This window comes from Alternaria infectoria, assembly GCF_024043175.1.
Source record: "Alternaria infectoria strain BMP 0036 chromosome Unknown scaffold_31, whole genome shotgun sequence".
NCBI lineage: Eukaryota > Fungi > Ascomycota > Dothideomycetes > Pleosporales > Pleosporaceae > Alternaria > Alternaria infectoria.
This window is the reverse complement of record NW_026250720.1, coordinates 126,621-149,339: the sequence shown is the minus strand read 5'-3', so window position 1 is coordinate 149,339 and position 22,719 is coordinate 126,621. Positions and strand designations below refer to the sequence as shown.

Below are 22,719 nucleotides of genomic sequence, written 5' to 3'. Positions count from 1 at the left end.
CAGGTCCCAAGTCCGGGTTTCAGTCGCGAACTATGGTTGTTCGTGCGACGGACTCTGCATCTAGGGGACGACAGTAGCGCTGGCGATGATGCAAGTTCTGAACTAGATCCAGGTGCTCCAGTGCCTACAGCAAGTGCCGATGCCCGCGACGACGAGTCAGTCCGCGCACTAGATACTCGTGAAACCCTGCAGACTCAATGTGAGGAAGCCGAGGCACCTGATTAGTCTGGCGACAGTCTTGACTTATACAGTTGAACTTCGAAAGCCACAAGATCTATTATCGTGGAAAGCCTGGCGGTGTCGGCGGACTCTCGCTCTCGCAAACCTACCTGTCAGTGGGGCTCCACGCAGGTTCAGGAACCGCCCGGCTAGCGGTTACAAGTTCCCGTCTTTAGAGGTGCAGAGCACTTCCTGATCGAGAGAATCGGCAGTCAGCGTAGAATAGCTGAAACCAACGGTTAAAGAGATACTGCGCGATGATGCAGCCGATCAGCGGCAGCAAGTGGCAGCTCCGAGGAGTCTGTGAGGTTGAGTGTTGACTCTTTGGCTGTCAGTGGGCGTCGGAGCTAGCTGGGAAGCGGAAGGCACGGAACACGAAGCCCTTGCGAGATTTTCGGTGACTAATCCCCTTCTCGGCTAGCCTTCACGTGGCCGGTGAACATCGCGAAACTCCTTCGAGCGGGACGCATCTAGGCACCACCAAAAGCAGGACAGAACAACCACTGCCGTTCCCCAAGCCGCGCTTTTGGGTTTCGCTACTGCGACCTGCCTTCCAGCCATGGTGGCGTCCCAGCCTATGCGAGGTACAAGTCAGCCATGTGCACGAATCTGCCCAGTTGCTGCACATGTGTACGCTGATCTCCTATCCCCTCCGTCATGTCCCTATTTGAGTTCAATGAACAATTTCGTTTGCGGCAGTCAACACTACTGCCGTCAGCTTCTACGCGTCCCGGTGTGCCCTGTCAACGCATGAACGACTTCGCCAAATCCATAGTCCCGTGTCCGAGCTCCGCGGGACAACGACCCTGTTGGTAATGGTCGCTCCTTGAAACGGACCAGACCCTGGAACGAGTCCTGGGAGCCCGCCCGCAGACCCACTTCACTCGTGGCGGCACCCATTATGCGGTGTCTTCTATAGTCTCCACCCTGCTTATTCGGTCAAGTGTCTAGCTGCGTAAAAGATCCTGAGCCCCCCATTACCGACCGAACGGTGTGCTCATTCTGGGGCTCCTCCTCGCTGTATGAGTGTCCACTGCTTCGTCAATATACCACACCACAATGGCTATTCCCAACAGAGGCCCCGAGCTGCTCGCAGTCAACATCGCCTTCGTCACCACTGCAGTTCTGGCTTGTTGCTTGAGGATATATGTTCGCCTCTGTATGGTCAAGGCATTTGGCCGAGATGACTATTTGATGGTCCTCGCAACTGTAAGTGTAGATTAATACGATAACTGGGTCCCGATCTGACTAAGTCCTCAGCTCTTCTTCATTTCTTACACCACATCGTCTTGCATCGGCATACACTATGGAACCGGAAAACATCATCGTGACCTGCCTATCGAGGGTGTCCAAAACGCGAAGCATGCGTGGTACTTTTGCTATCTGTTCTACTCCATCTCCATGATCTGTTCGAAGCTGTCCATTGGATTCCTTCTTCTGCGGATCAGTATTCGAAAACTACACACGTGGTAAGCAATCGAGCGAACTGGACCTGTGACAACGTTGACTAAGAATACCAGGATCATCTACAGTGCCATGTGCGTCTCGATCATCGCTGGAGGCACTTTCTTCTTCGTCTGTCTCTTCCAGTGCTACCCAATCTCGTACATGTGGGACCGCACTTCGCAAGAAGGAAAGTGCGTCGACAACACAGTCATCACCGCTCTCGGCTACGTCTACAGTATCTTCAGTATCATCACCGACTTTACCTTCGCTATCATTCCGGGGTTCTTGGTATGGCACCTGCAGTTGAAGAGGAGGACCAAGGTTGCTTTGATCCCGTTGATCACTATGGGGTGCATCGCAAGTGCTGCGGTCATCGCGCGCATGCCTTTCGTTCACTACTTCAACTCTCCTGACTTCCTCTGTATGTCTCCCTACCGCTGCTCATTCACTGGGTACTAATGCTGTCAGGGTCCACACTTGACATCGCCATCTGGTCATCAGTCGAACAAGGTCTCGCTATCACCGCCGGTAGCCTTGCAACGCTCCGCCCATTATTCTTCATCGCCATGCACAAGCTCGGTCTCTCCACACGCCCAACTGGAGCCTACCGTCCGTCCGCATACGGCATGTCCGCCCCCTTACCCGGCAACGCCGCTGGAAATTCCAAAGCCGACAAGCTCCGTCCCGACATGTACAAACTCTCCGCCACCGTACAAACTCGCACTTCCGACGACGAACCCGTTTCGAATTCGAATAAATGGTACGGCGGAAAAGCACCACCAAACTCGAAGAAAAGTACGCGTGTGGACAACTCCGACAACGACAGTCAAAGGAGTCTGAGGATCAAGAGTGCTCGGAGCAGTGCGGAAGAGGACCATTTCCAGAACGGCATTATGGTCTCCAAGTCATTTTACATCACGGATGAAGAGCGGGGATCGGTTTTGTCTGCGCCTTACAGATGATGAGTTTCAGCAATATACCCACTTTCAACGTTTTCCATTTGTCATCACGAAGACATGCGATGTGGCTTACGTCGCGAAGGAGATATTTGCCGCGTCGGCAAGCTCCTCTTTGCTTCAGATCAAGCTGAAACGGAGTACCGTGAACGAAATGACCTCAATGCCGTCTCCGAACGGCGGTGGTGATGGCGTTCACACACTCATAGTCGTATTCCCAGCCGCTATCATCAACGACCCAGATATGTCTAAGCGCCGCAGTCCCACCACCGTGGTCCTTCCACGTGCGCGAAGAAGCAAACCCCACAGCCGCACTCCACCACCAAAAAAGCCCATCGTGAACCCGAAAAAAGTATGCGAACGACCTGCCTCGGCAATCGCAGTTACCGAGCACTGCGAGAGAAAAAAAGGCCAGGTTCCGTCTGACTCTCTGGGTTCGTCTGGAAGGCACACCGCCCCACAGCGGCTCGCGTCTAGATTATACTTGACTCGAATATACCACGGCAGGTACCACGGCAGGGAAGCGACGACACCAACTGCCGCATCACGGCTCACGGCCTTTGTTCTTGATTTCTTGTATACCCCCATCCCTGTACATTAGCAAAGAGAAAGAGCGACATGACATTTTGAAATACCCCTGTATATACTAGTAATTTACTTAATAAGAAACGCTGAGAATATTAACGCACGTTGCGGAATCGATTTGTGACATGGGTGGTCTACCGGATGTTGACTATCTAGATATTGTAATGACGTCGACAAAGATATCGCGATGCGCTACCTCAAGGCTAGCTTTTTTGTCTCGAAACACTACGCTTGCCGCACTTTGAAAAGGAAGGGAGTTTGTCGTTACCAAGTCCACAACTGCCGCAGAGCCTCAGACCACTTCAGCAGGGGAGGGGGAGTAAGCTTACGTGCAGCGCCATCATTCATCGCTATGACATCGCCAGACATTGTTCTGACCGCCACTGTCGTCTCACCATCACGCCATGTACCGGCATCATCTTTCCATCTCCCCTACTGATCCCATCCCTCCTCTACCACTACCTCCCAGTCTCCATCGCAACCACTTCCAACCCCAAGCTTGCCGACACCACCCGACCGGTGACCGCCGCACCACCCCTCTAACAACCATCCATCTACAAAGTCTCCACAAAAGAACCCTTTCAAATCACCTAGACTTACGAACGGCGGTTCCTACCGTTCCGTCTCAATTGACCTATCATCTATCGCGCTTCCCTCCCTAACACTACCATTACCACTACCACTACAGTAGCCCGCCCAGACCCCGAAAGTCCGAAAGCGCGAAAGCGCGGAAGTGCGACAAAAGGCCCGATTCACAGCGATTATAACGCCTAGCTACTGGATTAGTGTATTAGTGTACCACCCGCCAGTCTGGCCTCAACGCGGGACCTAGGCCGCCTAGCCCATCTAGCTCTTTAGGATCATCGCTAAGATCATCGTCAGCGTCTGAGGTGCGCACCGGCTAGACTAGATGAAAAGGTCCGATGGTGTGCTGTGATGGGATGTTCAGGAGGGTTGGGCATGCACGCAGGGAGCAGGGAAGAGGGTTGTTACTGCAGCGTGTTACTGTAACCTGCGTGGTGGAGGTTGGTAGTATAGTGTATCCAAGGTGGCAAGTGAAACCACAATGACGCCAACGAACTAGATGTACGCAGGGAACAACGAACACCGACGGGGTCGATAGGCAGGGAGCCAATCGGCCAGGATTAATCATCTGAACGATCTGTGACATGCCGAAGGCTGAGAGGAGCATAGAGTTTTAGAGTTCGGTGGCTGGGTAGCCAGCCGTTGAGAACGAGGTTAGTGGGTTAGTAGGTTAGGTAGGTTAGGGAGTTGATCGTGCATGAAGGCGCTAGGAAATCAGGGTATCGGGATAGACATGAGCGAGTGACATGTTTGGGAGCTGGGAGTGACATGTTTACACGGTGCACTATGCAGAATGTACCCCGTGTTCAGGCGGAGTTGACACCGGTGACGTGCGGCATCTGCCAAGTGGTGAGTGAGATTCACAACGTAACTCTCTCCGTGTTTCCACGAATGGGCATGATTACTCATATGGAAGTGAAAGCCAAGATCCAAGACATCGACACGGCAGGGAAACGAGATGAATCTGGGTCAACGTTGGGAAAGAGGGAGGTCTGGAACACGGGTGCAAGAGCTTGGAATCTGGGTGGCTGAGATCGTGGAGTAAATTGTATCGGAATTTATAGCTATTTCAGTCTACATCCGGAACTAAACAATGCGCTCAAGTGCAGCACGAGCAGTCATTGCAGCTCGAGTCGCGGATAGCAGGCGGCGCCGCGCACGTCTTCTGCGGTGTATACGGCAGCGTTGTAGTAGCAGGCGGAGGAGCGTTAAGCGTAGATGCCTTGACCAAAACCGGGATAGCAGCACCAGTCGAAAGACGGAATTCGCGATGGCCAAGAACTGGGGTTTCGTTAGTACTGAGATGTTGGAACGACATTGAAGAGACGGTGACATACCACGAAGCAAACTACCAATCTCGCCCGAATGCGAGGAGATGGAGATATAAGTACTATCATCATTGCTGAGAATATCATCAAGCACAGCTTTTGAGCGAGCATCCTGATTTGCGCGCGGTTCAGCGAAGAGTTCAGTCCAGTATGGGTCTTCCTCTGCGAAACCCTTTTCGAACTTAAAGCCAGGGAAGTTCTTCTTGATGAACGACTTGCTGTGGCGGCGATCGCATGTATGCGCGCTGATACCCTCACGCAAAAATTCCTTGACAACAGGCACAAAGGGGTTCTTTTTCGGCAGCTTAACGCCTTCGAAAGTGATCTTCGCGGTATCGAGACAGCGATACAAGGGACTTGTGTAGAAAGTCTCAGGCGGGGTGATCTTCTCGTCTTTGATGAGGTGGCTCCAGAACTTGTTGACTACCTTCGCTTGCTCGATGCCATCGATGGTGAGTTGAGCGTCGGCCCAGGTAACAGTGCCGTTGCCGTCGAGTTCAGACCAGTAGCAGTTCCAGGCTGGGGTGCCGAAGTAGGATTCTGCGGCGTTGTGGAAGCCTTCGCCGTGGCGGCCCATGAAGAAGAGAGCGTAGCGTTCATTGCGCGGTGCCTTCTTGTTTAGGGTGGAAATGTAGTGGGCGAGACGCTGCCATTGGGTTGAGTGCTTGCGGTCTGGGCAGGAAGAGTCGCTGGGGTAGGTCCGGTTGATTAGACCGAAGTTGCTGGTGAGGAAGTTGAAGGTCGAGGGGTCGGTGGAGGGCTCGTCTTGTTGGAAGATGCCGGTTACGACGGTGTAGTTGATGGATTTTGCGTGGTGGTATGCGCTGACTGAGGATGCGGCGGTCAGAAGACCGTATAGAAGCGATGATGCAAGCATGATGGCGGATTAGGAATACGATTACTGCAGGTAGATACAACGCCTGCTGTTTGGATGAACGACGGTTCCCGGCTTCTCTTTAAGACGTACATGATGTCGGACGTCTTTGCTCCGATTGTACAGCGGCGGACATGGTTGGAGATGTTGATGATGTTCACAGCCAATCATTGACAAACGTGATTCGGCTGCATTGCCGGACGAGGCTTAACGCATAGCGAAGAACGCTGACCTTCCTGTCGCGTCGTTGGCCAAGAACTAGCTGCGATGGGGCAATGAAGATCAAAGACCCGGTGGAGAAGAAGCGTGTCGTATGGCATGGCCGTGATTGGAAGGGAATGTTCGTTCAAGAAGTTCACGATGCTGTGAAGGACGCACTTGTGGTCCGTAGACCCGGTTTACGGTGCCATCCAACTTCTTTTGGATGAGATGGAAGATTGGAGGATTAGACCTTTTGAGATGCTAGACTCTCCAGGAATCAGGATGGGCAACCTGGTCGTGTTCAATGACACGGTCGGGAGTTTGCCGATGTTCTTTCTAACCAGCTCCGAGTGAATATGTGAAGCGTCGTAATCATGTTGGAGGAAGAAGTTCGAGTGAGGTTCAATGTGATTAAACTGTGCGCAAGTGCAAGAGGTGTTGGAATCTCGCAGGAAGGTGAAAGCCCGCCATGTGTGTGTGTACCTGCCAAGGCCATCGGCTGCACCTGCCCTGCAAGAGCTGAGCCGCGGCCCCACAAAAATTCCAGTTGTAGCTGTCGCGAAATGCATTCAACCAACTCCCGCATCATCTTTAAGCCCAAGATGTTCGAGAACTTGTGCGCGCTCCCGGTGGAGCACGACATCTTTGTGCAGGCGATCCACCCAGAGGAGCCTATCATATCGGTTGGCTTGGCTAGCGGCCATGTGCAGACCTTCAGGCTGCCCTCGGGCGCAAGCGACGACGACGACAATGACGAGACGATAGCTTCCGAAAAGGGCTTCGGCACCATAGACAAGCTCTGGGACACACGGCGACACAAGGGCAGCTGTCGGACACTCGGATACAGCGTCGATGGCACGTCGCTTTACTCGGCAGGCACAGATGGCATGATCAAGGTCGCAGACTGCATGACTGGCCAGGTCACGGCCAAGATCTGTGTACCGCTGGATCCGTGAGTACAACAGACACGAGCAATCACGTGAGCGACACTGACACCGACAGCGCGAATGGCGGCATCGATGCGCCTACCCTCGTCTACGGGCTCTCACCGCAATCCCTCATCCTCACCACCGACTCGGGCTCACTGCACATCTACGACATTAGGAACCTCAAGGGCGGCGAGAAAGTCTCCCTAAAGCCCGAGAACACACACCGCCCCCACGACGACTACGTCTCCTCCCTCACACCTCTACCGCCCACGCAAGCGAGTACCAGCGGCTGGGCCAAGCAATGGGTCACAACGGGAGGAAGCACACTGGCCGTCACGGATCTGCGAAGAGGCGTCATGGTCCGGAGTGAGGACCAGGAAGAAGAGCTGCTCAGTTCGTGCATCGTGACTGGTCTACCAAAGAAGGGCTCAAGCGTAGGCGAGAAGGTCATTGTGGGTGCAGGCGACGGTGTTCTAACACTCTGGGAGCGCGGAGTCTGGGATGACCAAGATGAGCGCATCATCGTCGACCGCTCTAAGGGAGGCGGCGAGAGCCTCGACTCCCTCACTGTCGTACCAGACGGCGTTGGACCTGGCGGAAAGCACATCGCCGTAGGCCTGGGCAACGGAGACATTCGCTTTGCCAAGCTCGGCCCGAATAAGGTTGTCGCAGAGCTCAAGCACGACGAGCTGGCCAAGGAGAGCGTCATTGGTCTGGGTTTCGACGTCACCGGCCGCATGATCAGCAGTGGTGGAAAGACCGTCAAGGTCTGGGGCGAGCAGACCTGGCAGGACGTGGACGAAGACGACGAGGAGACCACTAACGGCAAGCGAGATCACGAAAGCGAGGACAGCGACGATAGCGATAAGGACATGGACGACAGCAGTGAGGACGATGAGCCCAAGCAGACGCGCAAGAGGAGAAAGAAGGGCAAGGGCGGACAAGCCAAGGGCCATGGCATCACGCAGTTCTTAGGACTGGATTGAAGCGGCAATATGTGGTGACTGGTCGTTCAGCTGAACGCTGACTGTGCTAATCCTGGAGAGCTGCTCATCGTGAGCATGCAGCGAACGTATGGTTGAAGCAAGGTAGAACTTCGACTTCATTGGTAGCGCTACAAAGGTACGCGAAGCAGCCAATACATGTCTTCATAGCACTTCATTAACGCCAACACAGTAATATAGAGGAATTACTAATTCTCATACACTTGTTGTTACCACCTCCTGCCTCTGTCGCAATTGCCCCCACTCCCAGTCGGGCCTAGTCCCAAATGTCGTACCTGCTGAAATTGCCACCTCACTTCCTTTCTCACGCCAGCAACACCACAACACCATGGCTAATCCTCAGAAATCGTACCAGCATATCGAGCATGCCTCGACGTGTCCATGCGCGACGAACGCGCTAGGTGCAGTGCTTCCACCCCAACTCATACCGCCGATATCGCTTACTGACTTGTCATGCATCAGATGACTGCAACTGTTTCTTCTCTGCGCTTTCCAAAACATCCATCTTCCAGGCTGCTAGTTTTGAAGGACCCGGCGGCGTAGACGGTCAGCTCGATGAGATCGCTCAAACTCACATCCACGATTTCGTGGTGCAGAAGTGGAGCCAGCGTGGCGATCCACCGCATGAACCACCATCACAGCTCTACCAGTCTCTTGGAGATGGCGAAATTCGCGTCTTGGAGCTGCATCCTGGAGAGCCCGGAGGTCCGCTGCGAGGCACTCTACATATCGTCAGCATCGACTTTTCGCACCCTGCAAGAGAGGAGCAATACACCCAGCCATTTGACAATCCAGCAAACACAAGCAGGAGAACCTTGACGTACACCAGACATACCAATCATGCTGTTTCACTCACTACAGGCAAGCCGGTCTGGTACACTGCCCTCAGCTACGTTTGGGGTACACCCATCTTCGAAGATACCATTTCTTTCGAACATGGCCAGTTGAACATCTCCGCAAGCCTGGCGGGAGCTTTGAACCACTTGAGATCGACTGAGCATAGCGTTGTCTTGTGGACGGATCAAATATGCATCAATCAGCCCGACATTGCGGAGAAGGTGCAGCAGATCCCGTTGATGGGCTTGGTCTACACACATGCTACAAACACGCTCATATGGCTCGGTGATGATGGTGAAGAGGACTCGGCTCTTGCGTTCGATTTGATGGAGACTGTGTTCGTGCGGCTGCAAGGGACCGATGCGCAAGTGACGCCAGCGGATTTTGAGAGATTGGACTTTCCATCTGGCCTCGATCGAGCATGGTGGGCTGTTCGTCAAGTCTTGCGCCGCCCCTGGTTCGGCAGACTGTGGACTATCCAGGAAGCCGTGCTTTCGAGACAGCTATTCGTCAAATGCGGCAAGGTTGAGGTGTGCTGGGACGACTTTGCTGCGTGGTGTCATGATCTGGCAGAAACGCATGTGCTCAGCTGGCTGACTAGTAACGCTGAGCTGGATGAGAAGTACAACACGAAAGCAGATGTCAAGAAATTACCGCCACACGGTGCTGGCGTTGTAAACTCGGTTCAGGCAGAGCGCGTACATGGCCTGACAATCGTTACGAAAGAAGCATTACTGACCATTCTGGTTTCTACACGTTATGCGCAAGCGACAAACCCCAAAGACAAGATCTACGGTGTGCTGGGTATAGTAGATGCCAACATCGTACCCGACTACAATCCCGATGTTTCTGCGAGAGCGGTCTATCACGAGGCCTGTCTGACAGAAGTACCCGATCGCATTTACGAACTGCTAAGCTGTGTCGATCACGAACACCCGCTTCAGCCGTCTTGGGTCCCGGACTGGAGCACCCCACGCGTAACGGACGTGCTTGGCTATTCGACGAGATCTTGGGCTGTATACTGCGCGGGTGGTAGGCCCGTCACAGGCGCGCAGCCACCCAAGGCTATCGTGAGCGAGGATAAGCAAGAGATCACTCTCAACGGTAAAGCATTCGACACCATCACTATCCTAGGCAGTGTTAGCGAAGACCCAGTCCTGGACATCGATGATCCGCAACGGGTCAATCGTGATCTAGCATCCTACGCTGAGCTTATCATGGGCGCTGGTCGAACACACACATACCTTTTACAAGGTAGTTCAACATACGACGCCTTTCTACACACACTACTGGCAGGACGCGATGGCTCTGGCGTGGCACCACCTGATGCGGATCACAGCGAGGTATTCGGACTCATCTTAGATGCCACGACAGGCAAGAACCTTTGCTTACCTGGTCAGACTATGAGCCAGCGGCGGCAGAAGGGTCACTTCAACCTGGCCAGTCTCAAGACCAGGAAGCCGGCAAAGACCCTGGAAGACTTGCAAACGGCGTACCGGGCCGCGTTGAAGATGCGCCGCTTTGCTGTAACCGAGAAGGGCTACTTTGCATTGGTGCCGAGGGGTGCGCAAGTCGGTGATGGGCTCGCTGTCTTCGATAGGGCATGTATACCTTTCGTCATCAGGAAGCAGCAAGTCGAAGGAGTTGTTGAGAAGTTTGAGTTGCTTGGTGAAGCTTACGTCCATGGCATAATGAAAGGCGAAGCGATGGCCAAGGAAGACATTGAGCTTCAAGACATCACGCTTGCTTGAGCGCATCCTAGGCGGTCCATCTTCCCGATAATCACCCATACATCGCGATCCGGTCGGCACTTTCCCACTAGCGCCGACAAGTCAACCAGGTCACAAGCAAGCCTCTTTATATGGGGCGGCACTCTATCCTCGGGGGGCTTGGCGCCTTCAATTTACGCACGGCTAAGCCATTGGCTAAGGACAACCTCGCTTAGGACTTCTAAGAACATTCGACACACGCTCTACATTGCTTAATATAATCGCGTGACAACTCCAGCGACACGGCCTTTCTCATCCGGGTTTTGGCTGGTATAGCGTTGCGGTTTCAGGCCTTTGCCGCGGCGGCTCGCGATGCGGTTGGTGGACGCGAAGGAAATGCTCCGCTCATCTGGGGTGCAGAATGTAGGCTTGTTCGCATCTGGAAATGTGTATGCGATATCACCAAGCATGCAATATAAGTAAACCTTGGGTCTGGGTTCAGATCTTGAACGTCAGGGCGAAGACATTGTTTATAAGTACCCCGGCTTCAGCAACGTTAAATCATCAACCACCTCCACTCGAACCAACATCAACCATCACAATGAAGCTCTCCACCCCACTCGTTCTCGCTGCTGCAGCCAGCTCGGCATCCGCCCACACAATCTTCGTCAGCGTCAACGGCGGCGCAGTAGGAGATGGTGTCCGCGTCCCCTCTTACGACGGCGTACGCACCCCAAACCCCCAATCCATCCCTTCCCCCATCTAACTTCCACCCAGCCCATCAACGACGTCTCCACAAACGACATAGTCTGCAACGGCGGCCCCAACCCCACCGCCAAAACCTCCACCGTCATAACCCTCCAAGCCGGCTCCACCGCCACCCTAACCTGGCGCCACACCCTCACCTCCGGTCCCTCTGACGTAATCGACTCCTCGCACAAAGGCCCCGTAATGGCCTACATGAAGAAAGTCAGCGACGCCAAAACCGACTCCGGCGTCGGCGGCGGCTGGTTCAAGATCGCTGAAGACGCGTTTGATGGTTCCAAATGGGGTGTTGATCGCTTGATCGCCAATAAAGGTGTTCAGACGATTACTATTCCAAAGTGCATTGCGCCTGGGCAGTATCTTTTGAGAGGAGAGCTGATTGCGCTGCATAGCGCGAGTAGTAGTATGGGTGCGCAGTTTTATATGGAGTGTGCGCAGATTAATGTTACGGGGGGTGAGGCGAGTAGGACGCCGAGTACGGTGAGCTTTCCGGGGGCGTATAAGCAGAATGATGCGGGGATTCTGTTTAATTTGTATACGGGGAGTAAGACTTATAGTAGTCCGGGGCCGGCGGTGTTTAAGTGCTAGACCGTAGAGTGCGTAGAAGAGGATATAGTTACATCGCAGCCACAACAAATATAGACTCGTTAAAAAACTTGATTCCAAAGTTGAGGACCGTCTTTCTCCCAGCAGATTATGTAGTATAGCTGCAGTTTCATCCGCGACTCCGTCTCACTCTTACTCCGACCCTCAGGCGAACAGATTAACCTTATCGTCTTCACTCTTAACTACGTACACCATGTCCTTATTGAGGAGCATGATGGTTGCATCGTAGTTATTGCCCTTGAGAATCGCAATGCTGCTTGACTTGTTCTTCCTATCCGTGCCCGCGGTAGGCACAACGGGGAGCTAGTTGAAGGGGACCGTGACCTTGAGGTACTGCGGGGTGTTATTGATGTCTTTCTAGTCGGTGTAGCACTGGTATAGCTGGGATGTGTAATTGAAGTTGTCGGCGAAGTTGGTATCGGGGGTGGCGTAGCGGTACTTCAGAGTGGTCTCGCACGCATGCAGTCACTTGGCCAGGAACATCGCACGCACTTCTTTCAGTGCCTCCATGTCCTCCGGGAGCGAGAGAATAGCTGCGTATAATTGCTTTAAGGAACGAAGCTGTTGGTCTTGTTGAGATGACACTGCGTAGCTTGCGCATTGCCAATCGGGTATTTGGACGATGTTTGCTGCGACGGGCATTATGCGCTCTGTGGAGTGAGAGGTAGGAGTAGACAATTGTCCGTAAGTATAGAAAGACCGAAGTTTCGTGGTAATTAGCCGAATACAACTTTAACAGGATCTCTAGAAAGAAAAGCTACAAAGAAACAAGGCGGAGACATTCTATTCCAGCTGAAGTCATGGTACTCATCGTATCTATTGTATTTCTCAACTATATTCACCACGATCTTGATTAACGCTGGGGATCTAGTAGTCGCCATCAATACAAATATGTTACCACGTCAGGCTGCTCATATATCCACTGCGTGCACTTCTTGTAGCTGGGCATCCTCTGAACCAACCGCCCGAATGAGAAACTTCAGAAGTCCTCTAATAACGACGATTACTTGCAATACAACGAAGACTGCTTTCCCAAATCTTTTTAGCTTTACTTTTTCGCCCTCGGTGAAATGTCCTGTAAAGTTAGTTTGGATTGGAATTCATAGTTTGTGAAGATAGGGAGCACTCTTTAATCTTACCTTTACTATAGTGCCGATCTGTCTATCAGACACAGAGACTGCTTGGTGTGGTAAAGCCGCTTATGAGGGCAATGTCGCGTGTGTTTGCAAAAGACTAGAATCAGAGGTAATAAATGAGCGCATTTATGTACGGCAAAGTGAGCACAGCCTCCCGAGGTCATCTTGTCCTCACGACCTGCCACCAATATTTGCGGTTCCTTATTGCTTTACAACCCCGTGGGAGCCACAGCCTACAATATCTTATTGTCAGAGACATATCTAAAGATTGATGTACGAAGTCAGTAATGTCTCACAACATTCCGTACATGATTATTACTTGTAGTCCATAAAAGTGTTTTCAATAGAATAAGGAAGCTTTAGTCACGGCTTTTGGTCGTCAATGAAATCCAGTAGAACTCACTGTTAATGTCGTGTGTTCTCCAAGTAAGAGAAACGTTCCCTCATGTCCTTGTACAGAGCACTCCTGCCACCTTGATAACCCACCGTCTCCAGCCTACACTAACTTCACCGTCCATCTTTGCCAATTAGCAGCCTCAAACCTGTAATAAAATTGTGCCAAATCCTCCTGCCGCCAAACAGGTAGCCTCGCTATCCCGACCCGCTGCGCAACCTGCGCTTCTCTGTCAACCCACCTGAGCATTAGTAAATTTATATACCTCGAACAGTCCATCCACGAATCTCCTTTCAAGAACATACAGAAGTCATAAGGCGTCGACTCGATCGAAGAGTGCTGCATTCGTATCACCTCATTCTTGTTGCCACAGTCTCGATCAGGAGACTTCTCTTCTCGATCACTTATCTGGCCAGGACGACTGCCACAATCGACATTCTTGTCAAGAAAGATTGCTGGGTCATTGAGATTACTCCGAAACGCCTCCCACAAGAGACGTCTAAACTGCGCGTGGGTGATACAAGCGCCTTCCACGACAATGTAAGATCCTTCCAAGACAGCACCGTAGATGTTGCGTTGATCTTGCAACAACATCAGCTGCTCAACCAACTTCAGATGGAACTTCGTGGCCCAGTTCTTAAAGTTGTCGAGATAGACGGGCAGGCGTGGAGCATTCGGATTAGCTTCTCGGAAGTGATGAGACACCCCGCCTTTCATACTGGCCCAACTCCAGCTAGGTGCTGTGTATACAGGAGGCGAAGAGAGGAAATCTGTCGCTCGAATCCAGTTGAGCGTAGCTGATAGGGGCGCGCTCCAAAGTCCGGCCAGGTACGTTCCAAGTTCGCCGCTATCGTTCAGCATTCTTGCGACACCAGCGATGGCGTGCAGTTTATCCGTTGGCACGGTTAGAGAACGGCGTGAGTATTCGCCGATGCATTGATTCCAGACACGAAGTCGAAGTAGAGAAGTCTCTGTGAGTCCGAAATGTTTGGGATAGTTGCGAGGCGCGGTCTTTCTCTGGCTCAAAGCCTTAGTGACGAACGGTTGTAGGTTTGACTTCTTGTACGCGATTTCAGGAGTGTTAGACTTCCATTTGGGGTCGCGCTCTGTTGATTCAAACGAAAGCCCTTCGGCACATTCCCATATTATTTGCCGTTTCGTGTAGTGTAAGATACGGGGTGCCAACATTCGTTCTTGCGCTGTCCAGCCACGTGTAGCTAAGACGGAGCTTGCGATATCTGACTCCTCAGAGAGAACTTGTTGTCGTAGGTAATACCTCTTATCTTTACCCAACACGGGTGAGTAAGGTGCATTGCGAATCGTTAGAATGCCTTGACTGCTATCCTCAGCCTCAGTCGCGGAGATCATGAGAGCTGATAACCCATAATAAGAAGCCATCATTCCTGCCTCTTGTGCCCAGTCTTCAGCGTTGTCTTGTATGATACATAACGCGTCAATCCAGAGATACCGAAAGCCTAATCGCCACGTGATCTCAATCGCGTCTCTGAAGTTTCTTGGGAGCGGCTCGAGTTCGATGGCATCCTGATATCGCGTGAGCAGCGAGTTTGTGAGTTTTTTAAGCCCTTTAGTACCCCAACAGTGGGAGAGTATGACGTATTGGCCCAATTCGCCGTTGGTAATGCGCAGTCTTGGTGATATGGAAGCATTGATAGGTATCTCGATCACTCGCTTGGGAAGTGCAACTTTTGTCTGAATGGAGCAGCCACGGTGCTTTCTACAATCGTGTATCCATAGTGCAATCGTATCGAAGCAGACACTGTCACGAGGGTCTCGAGGCACCGGTCGAGGATGAAGTCCGTACGGGTTGCGGCCTAGTTGTTGTTAGATCTATGCACTGATAGTCTCCAACCGCCTTGTGGCACACTTGTCTCAGATTCTTCGCTACAGATCTCGAGATTTAAATCACCCAATGCATACAGCGTTCGGCTAGCTGGCGCTCTTGTACCCAGGCCTATCGACTTGTCAAACATGATCGAAAGACCTGATAATTCGGATACCCGCTCGCGCCAACGATCCGAGGTTTGGAGTACCTCAGCAAAGAATGCGCAGCCACCGCAACCACCTCGGCCGGCACCAAGACTGTGAGACTTAAGAAGCAGCTCGTCGTAGGAACCAAGGGTCTGGGTTTCGCAAGCCCAGTGCCATAGCTCAAGTCGCGAGCAGACGCTACACAGTTCCATATTCGATATTCATAGGCCTTTGAATGGGGTCGGATACGATCCAGGAAGTAATGATAACTCAGGGCATGTGGCGACTTCTTGGATCAAGTGCTGCTTGATTCTTGACCTTGCAAGGCTGCCCGGACGGATTTTGAGAGCAATACGTATCAAAATGCGCCTTCGAAATGCGACCACAAAGTCTGTAATGTGTTTGTGTTTGCAGAAAGCAAAACGGCTTCAGGAGGCACACCGTCGCAATCTGGGGGTATCTAGGCGTCATACCCGCCTAGCTCACCCGCGGCCCCGCCCCGCGCATGTGCTGAGACCTCGGGACCCATCAACCTCACCCTTGACCACGTCCTCGCGTCCAGTCGACACGAACAGCGTAATATTGAAAAGCATCGCGCAACCAAAGAGTGAACGTCAACAGCCCTGGAGAGCTAGGAAGTGGGCACACCAGAATTTTCGATGACTACCTACCTAACCAGGTACCCAATGAAGTAAACCCCAATTTCCCGCAGCGAAGTACTACGATACATGGTGTACGCCCTCTCTCAGTATAGCCATTCTTTCTTGCTAGCACCTGGACACTGTGGGGTACCATAGTACCCACTAGCAATTCACAAGTTGATATCGACAAGGCCCAAACACCCAAATTATCTAGAGCAGCCATCTTGACCACAGCCAGAATTGAGTGACGCGCATACCATTGGTCTACACCAAACACGCCGAGCGGGAACGCTACGCTCCTGCTTGTAGTATCGTTCTGAGTTTGTGCGCTCATGCCGTCCGCTCCAGCTCCTTTTTTCAGCAGATATGTACTGTTCTGGGACTATCAGCTGTCGCTCGAGATTGCACAGGAGCTGAGGTATCAGCCGGTTCGCCTACGGGCGGCGGTTGCCGTCCCACGTGGCGGTCCCGCACGCGCCAACGACGCGTCCCCGAAAATAACAAACCTCCCCACCCTTCGCTTTCGCTTTCACTCAACGCGACGTACTCACGGACTTTACTGCATCTATCTTTGTTTCAGAAAATCTGTCAGCATGCCTACCGATGCTTCATATGCCGCTCAATCTGCATTATCTCGATGTGTATCGCCTGTGTGAGTCTCGCCGACGGCGCGCTGTTCAGCACGGTCCACGGCAAGATCACGACGTTTGTTTCAAACCCCACGTCCTGGTCGAAAGACGGCAAATGGTAAGAATGCGTTCAACACGATACGAGCCTGGAATGGCGCGTGCAGCCTGGTAGAATTACAGTCCACCCATCGACATACTACGCGAGAGGTTTCGAAGCTTTGTTCCTGATTGGGGCCAAAATGCTACCCAGATTATTGCGAGAGGATGCAGTTCGAGGTCCTTGATCCGTTTCCCGGTCTTTCGATCACCGGCGCCAAATCTGCTTTCAGCAGCTGATTTCATGGCCGAAGAGACTGACTTCTAGATACAGTCTCATCGGAGGGTCGTTAACGATGAGCTCTCATACCCTGTGGTTGTGGTAGGATGAGCAAGGCAACCACCTGCGGCTCTGCGGCACGGGGCATGCAGCCACCAAAGATCCAAAACTCACAAGCCTCATGGTTGCGAATCCATCTTGTCCTCGAGTCATTCGTGGATGTTTGGGAGGCGATTACACCTGCCCATCATGGTAATACGTCTACGCGGATGGACGTTGCCGCAGCCCATGCGCTTCTGGTATCATACCACTGCAGCGACTGAGACTGACTTCACAGTACCCCAAAGGTTTCAGCGAGATGGGTAAGTGTGGTGGTCGCAGGCAATGCACTTGACTCCACGAGGCTGAGGGTATAACTAGCATGGACTCAGCTTCTGCTGGCATCAAACGACCCATTCATCTCATCCATCTCATCCACTTCATCTATACATTCTTGCATTTTCCCATCGATCACGCCACCCAGTGTCTTCTCAGAGCTATCATCATGACATTCGCTACTGAAGATCTTAGCATCCAACCAGGCGGTCTGCCGACACCCAAGTGTGGGTATGATACAGCTCAGAAGCCCTGCGCTACGTTCCTACCCACACCGGTCTCAGAGAAGAGTAGCCGCGGTGTGCTATCCGTACTAGACCCTAACAAGATCTCCTGGGTGTCACCAGCATCGACAGTATCGACTACGTCGTCTCCGGCAGGGTTCAACGACATGTGGGATTTACCCGAGACGCCCACTAAGCGGACGACCAGCGCTTCTCCACGAAGTATCCTGACGCCTTTCACACCTCCAACACCCCCTGATTCTTCTAAGAAGCTGCTTTTCACCCCCATCTCCAAGCCTATCTTCGGCGTTGGAGTAACTCCGGCGATTCCGCAGCCCTTTTTCCAGGAAAAGGTGACAGCGGCACAGGATGACCCTTTCCAACCGAAGTTGTTCCGAGGCGTCACCTTGGTGCTTGAAGAGAGTACGTCGAGACATCTTGAAGCTGATAGCGATCACATCTGACTAACACGTCATAGTCTCCAAGGCAAGCGTCGCAGCTGCTACCGTCAAATATAACAGCAACCCCACGTTCGTGTTCACGCAGAATACCAGTATCAGTACACGAACACGTTCCAAGACAGCCCCCACCACACCAATCGCTCCAGCTATACATACCGCTATTCGTGAAGAGACAACCATCGTTACATCTCCCCAAGATCGCATCCATCCGCCTTTGGACAGCAAGTTCTCGAAGCTACTAGAACAACTCGTCCCACACGATCTTCATGCAAGGCTGGCCAGCGCTCCGGGCTACTGCCCCGCGTCCCTCGTAAAGAGCCCCTCTCAACGATGCAGTCACATGGCAAAGCCTCAGGAATCGCGTCGTGATGTTGTTAGCGCTGTGAAGGATATAGCGAAGTTCAAGAGACAAGAAGACTACCGCCGTATGCTACGCCGTGTCAAGACGATCGTGCAGTCAGTCATGTGCAAGACGCATCAGGGCACGGCGTTGAACGAGATTGAGGGTGGATCCAGGATATCGCAACTGCGCAACAAGCTTGAAGGCAGGGTACACATGACGAAACAAGATCAATCGACTTTTACGCGATGGGTCAACACGATCAGTCACCTTGAAGCATCTACGAATCACGCTGCGCGACCCACGACCACTGTCATAACATTTAAGCCAGCTACACAAGTCAAGCGGGCAACAAAGCCCAAGTTCAGAGTGTCAACCACTGAGGCAACTGTCCACTTCTCTTTCTCATGCTCATCGGGCTTCACACCTTATCAACCAAAGAAAGTCCGGGAGCTCTCCGTGTTCTCTGCACTTTACGAAAGAGCCGCTTCTCCATTGGGTGCCAAAGACCTGACTCCGGGTCATGTTTACCTCTTCTGGGACAAGGCGTATTTCGGCATCGTCAAGATCGGGTACACCAACGATCTGGCTACGCGGCTCAAAGGCTGGAACACAAAGTGCAAGCGCAAGCACGACTATCACTCCCGTATGGAGAGTCAGGTGGTGATGCCACATGTTCATCGCGTCGAGCAGCTTATACACACTGAGCTGAAGGAGTGTAGACTGCGAAGACAATGTGAAGGCTGCGGTAGGCTGCATGAAGAATGGTTTGAAGCCAGTCAAGCGCATGTAGTCAAGGTTATGAAGAAGTGGCGGGAGTGGATTCTGCAAGAGCCTTATGTGCGGGACGAAGAGTCGGGGGAGTGGGTCCTCAAGCCTGAGATGTTTGCTTCTCTCGAGCAGATGTGTGAGCCTCTACCCCAGGATGCGGCTACCCACACGCCGAGGAGGAAGAGTGCAGGCATGCAATGCGGCTCGCAGAAGAGGAAGAGCCCTCGGCGAACAATGTAAGAGCAAATTGTGGTCAACGTGGCGGCGACTAGTCGCTGTAGGGCGAGGTGAAGGCAGGGGAAAAAGCGTCACCGCGAGTTCGCTCTCACCTTGAACACAGCCTCGAAACCCCCACTGCGCTAGGGTAGTATAAAGTATCGACTCCGACTTGCAACTGTCTTTCCTCTTCGTTCTCACACATCGCTTGATATTATTGTCACCACTCCGCCCGTCGCATCAACATGGTCGCACACAGTATCTTCGAAGCAGCAAAGCTCGTCCGAGCCCGCTACGCGCCCGCCACCGCCGCCTCGCAAGGTGAGGCTTCCGGTCACATCGACACCGGAAGAGTCACGAAGACCATCGTTCGAAACCGCAGCCGTGTCGCCGGCAACTACGCGAAGACACGAAGCAGCTACGGCAGCTTCCAGCCGAACAGCATCGACTGGGCAAGCGAAGCCGATTGGCTGAAGCCATTCCTTGGTACCTCGCCGCCGCGCAAGGACATCATGATGCTGAGCTCGACCTTGAAGCCTGCCGCCAAGATCGTCTATATCTTGAAGCATGAGCTCGCAGATGATGACGCCATCGCTCTGCTCGCTGGTTGCGGTATCAGCGATAAGTCATCCGATGAGTTCGCTCGCGCCAGAAAGCGGACGAGGGACTATCAGTCGGAGTTCCAGGCCGAGGTCATGAGCGACTTCATCTATCCCAGGGTAGCCATCGTCATATGCGAGTGGAAGGAGCAGGCTGCAAATGCTGATAAGGCCGTCGAAGACCTCACCCCGGTTGAGCTCGAAGCTCTTTGGCAGGGCGACTTCGACAAGGACCCGGAACGTATGGCGGCCGCGATGTGGGGAGACGTCGGCAAGAGTATCCCTTGGGATAAGATCTACAACCTCGGGTTCGGTACCGCAGAAGTCAAGACCAAGTTGCAAGCTGTCAGGGACATGTTCCGCGCCAAGTATGTCTTCGCTTGCGAGCAGACGCTCAGGATGCGTTACTCCGACCCTGCTACGCTTGAAGACGACGACGATGCGCTTTCCTGGATGACTCCGGCTGTAAGTTCCAAGCACATCATTGTTATGACTTCGGTATGCTGACAGCAATAGCAACGTTGCTATGCCAAATGGCGCGGCTTCCGCCACGAAGAGCGCTTCACCGATACTATCGTGGGCTATGCGAGCCTTCCGGTACACGGTGGACCTCCGAATGATCGGAGGAAGCAGTCAAGTGCTATTGCAGTCCCGAAGTTGAGTGAGCACGATGCGGCGTTCATGGCCGCACTCTTGAACAGCGATTGGGAAGGAGAAGGCGAGGAGGCCGACGAGGAAGTTGACATTTTTGCCGATTGAATATACCCTTGGCGCGATGTCACAACTGTGTTTGGGGACTACGACAGTGCTATGGAGAACAACTAGATAGCCGTTGCCTAGTTCTGGCAAATACGAAGGGATTGAGGGTGCACTTGCCCCCGCTGCCGAATGTACTTCCCCCCTAGCTAATGACCGTGTTCTTGCCATGTTGATTTTGATTGTACCCTTCTTGCCTCACGACACCTTCTACATCGCACCATCGACACGTTCTGGCTGATGTCAACCAACATACATCGTACCCAGAGACGACGTGGATATCGCAGCCCATCGTTACCTCACCACACACGTATTATTTTACCGCCTCCGTCCCACATCACTCAGGTGTCTTACTTCGGGTACGCACCATCGAGGGTACGTGTCTCAGTGTCCCTCCTTGCTAACATTTCTGGTCTAGAAACACCACGACGACCCCCTCCGCAAGGTTCGGTTGCGCCATGACATGAGCATCGGGGACTTCAAGCTTGCGATAGCGCAACGGAATTTCTCGAAGTCATAGGAAGACCAAGAGGCCAACGTCGTCGCCATCGCTGCCAAATTGATCTTCACCAAAGGTTCGACATGTTCTTTCAGGCGGGGACAAGATCTGGATCTCCCACCGTATGACCGGAGTTCGCATGCAAGGTACGGTAGCGACCTTCGGAAGTGCTTGCCTCTGACATAGCACCAGATTGACCACGCCCCGTCATTTCCCAACACAGCACACCTTTTCCCATTGCAGAACTCTTCGTACCGAAATTCGATACAATACTACCAATATGTCCACATCATCTCCAAGCAAGCGCGTCGCGTCATCGGAGAAGCAGCCAGGAGGCTCCGGGAAAAGGTCCAAAGACGAAGACTATCCGTCCCCGGACATTTCCCCGGTCGAGAACAACCCAAACAATAGGCCATGGGAAAACAAATACGATGCTCCCGTGATACGGAGCGAGGCAACTCTCGCGGACTTCAAAGCCGCGATAGCGGAATGGGATTTCCGTGCGTCATTCCGAGACCAAACCGACGCAGCAGTCACTTGCGCCTACGCACGCATGTTCACCAGTGAACCTCGTCCAGAGTCAACAACTCGTGACAATTTCCTATTGTCACATATGCTTTTCTTCAGGCTGTTGCAAACCTTGTACTTCTTTGGGTATTTATGACAATCATAACGCGTTCTATCTATGCTAATGTTAACCTGCCTGTTATAGTTGCGCGAAGTTTATCCATCGTCCCTTTCACTACTACTATGGAGTCCGCTACTGTCCGCATCGATATCAAGAACATAAAGCAACGCCTTATCTCCCTCGAAAGGCCGGGGAAACGGTTCTCCACGCCGCCGCAGCTCCGAAGACACGGTAGTCAAATTGCCAGATTGGCTCCAGATTCCGTTCGTGAGGATAGTCCCCGACCTCAACATAAAAAACACGTACGATCGAAGATCACGACATGGACGTATGCTGATACGCATTGCGACAAACACCTCTTTGGAGAATACAATAGCGCCACCGAGACCGAGATTCATCAACGTGCCGCTGTTGTAACCTCTCCGCATCCCCATATGATGCGGAAGGACGGTACGCTGCGTCATCGTATACGGTAAACGATTCTGAAAGACGGGAGCATTGACCTCTAGTCTACTCTCCACAGCTTGTTGTTGCCGGATTCCGCCAAAGGTGTCATTGAAACACCCTGGTTGCCATGAGCCCTTCTCCATCGGAGTAGAGATCTTAACATTGGACGCGAATGACGCGAAACACCTTTTGCGCGGCAACCCCACGTATGGAACTATCGTACTATCACGGTCTCTGGAAGGCAGAAGAGGTGA

The 22,719-nt window shown here is 52.7% G+C and overlaps 6 protein-coding genes across 6 annotated transcripts; 5 read left to right on the top strand and 1 right to left on the bottom strand.

The window, feature by feature from the left end:
• Positions 1–1,278: 1,278 nt before the first annotated feature.
• On the top strand, positions 1,279–2,627 carry J4E92_010102 (uncharacterized protein; the record flags this gene model as incomplete). The annotated part of the gene is made up of 4 exons (XM_051501443.1): positions 1,279–1,428; positions 1,480–1,688; positions 1,740–2,086; positions 2,134–2,627. 4 exons carry the CDS (start codon positions 1,279–1,281, stop codon positions 2,625–2,627), a joined length of 1,200 nt encoding a protein of 399 aa, XP_051348372.1.
• Positions 2,628–4,890: 2,263 nt separating this feature from the next.
• Positions 4,891–5,996, bottom strand: J4E92_010101 (uncharacterized protein; the record flags this gene model as incomplete). The annotated part of the gene is made up of 2 exons (XM_051501442.1): positions 4,891–5,072; positions 5,129–5,996. 2 exons carry the CDS (start codon positions 5,994–5,996, stop codon positions 4,891–4,893), a joined length of 1,050 nt encoding a protein of 349 aa, XP_051348371.1.
• Positions 5,997–6,796: 800 nt separating this feature from the next.
• JIP5 (WD repeat-containing protein jip5) lies at positions 6,797–8,109 on the top strand (the record flags this gene model as incomplete). The annotated part of the gene is made up of 2 exons (XM_051501441.1): positions 6,797–7,146; positions 7,197–8,109. 2 exons carry the CDS (start codon positions 6,797–6,799, stop codon positions 8,107–8,109), a joined length of 1,263 nt encoding a protein of 420 aa, XP_051348370.1.
• Positions 8,110–8,455: 346 nt separating this feature from the next.
• J4E92_010099 (uncharacterized protein) lies at positions 8,456–10,715 on the top strand (the record flags this gene model as incomplete). Its single annotated transcript, XM_051501440.1, has 2 exons — positions 8,456–8,504; positions 8,590–10,715. The coding sequence occupies 2 exons, from the start codon at positions 8,456–8,458 to the stop codon at positions 10,713–10,715; spliced, it is 2,175 nt and encodes a 724-aa protein (XP_051348369.1).
• Positions 10,716–11,274: 559 nt separating this feature from the next.
• Positions 11,275–12,026, top strand: J4E92_010098 (uncharacterized protein; the record flags this gene model as incomplete). The annotated part of the gene is made up of 2 exons (XM_051501439.1): positions 11,275–11,397; positions 11,451–12,026. 2 exons carry the CDS (start codon positions 11,275–11,277, stop codon positions 12,024–12,026), a joined length of 699 nt encoding a protein of 232 aa, XP_051348368.1.
• Positions 12,027–17,693: 5,667 nt separating this feature from the next.
• J4E92_010097 (uncharacterized protein) lies at positions 17,694–20,894 on the top strand (the record flags this gene model as incomplete). The annotated part of the gene is made up of 4 exons (XM_051501438.1): positions 17,694–18,171; positions 18,227–19,556; positions 19,796–20,600; positions 20,652–20,894. The coding sequence occupies 4 exons, from the start codon at positions 17,694–17,696 to the stop codon at positions 20,892–20,894; spliced, it is 2,856 nt and encodes a 951-aa protein (XP_051348367.1).
• Positions 20,895–22,719: the final 1,825 nt, after the last annotated feature.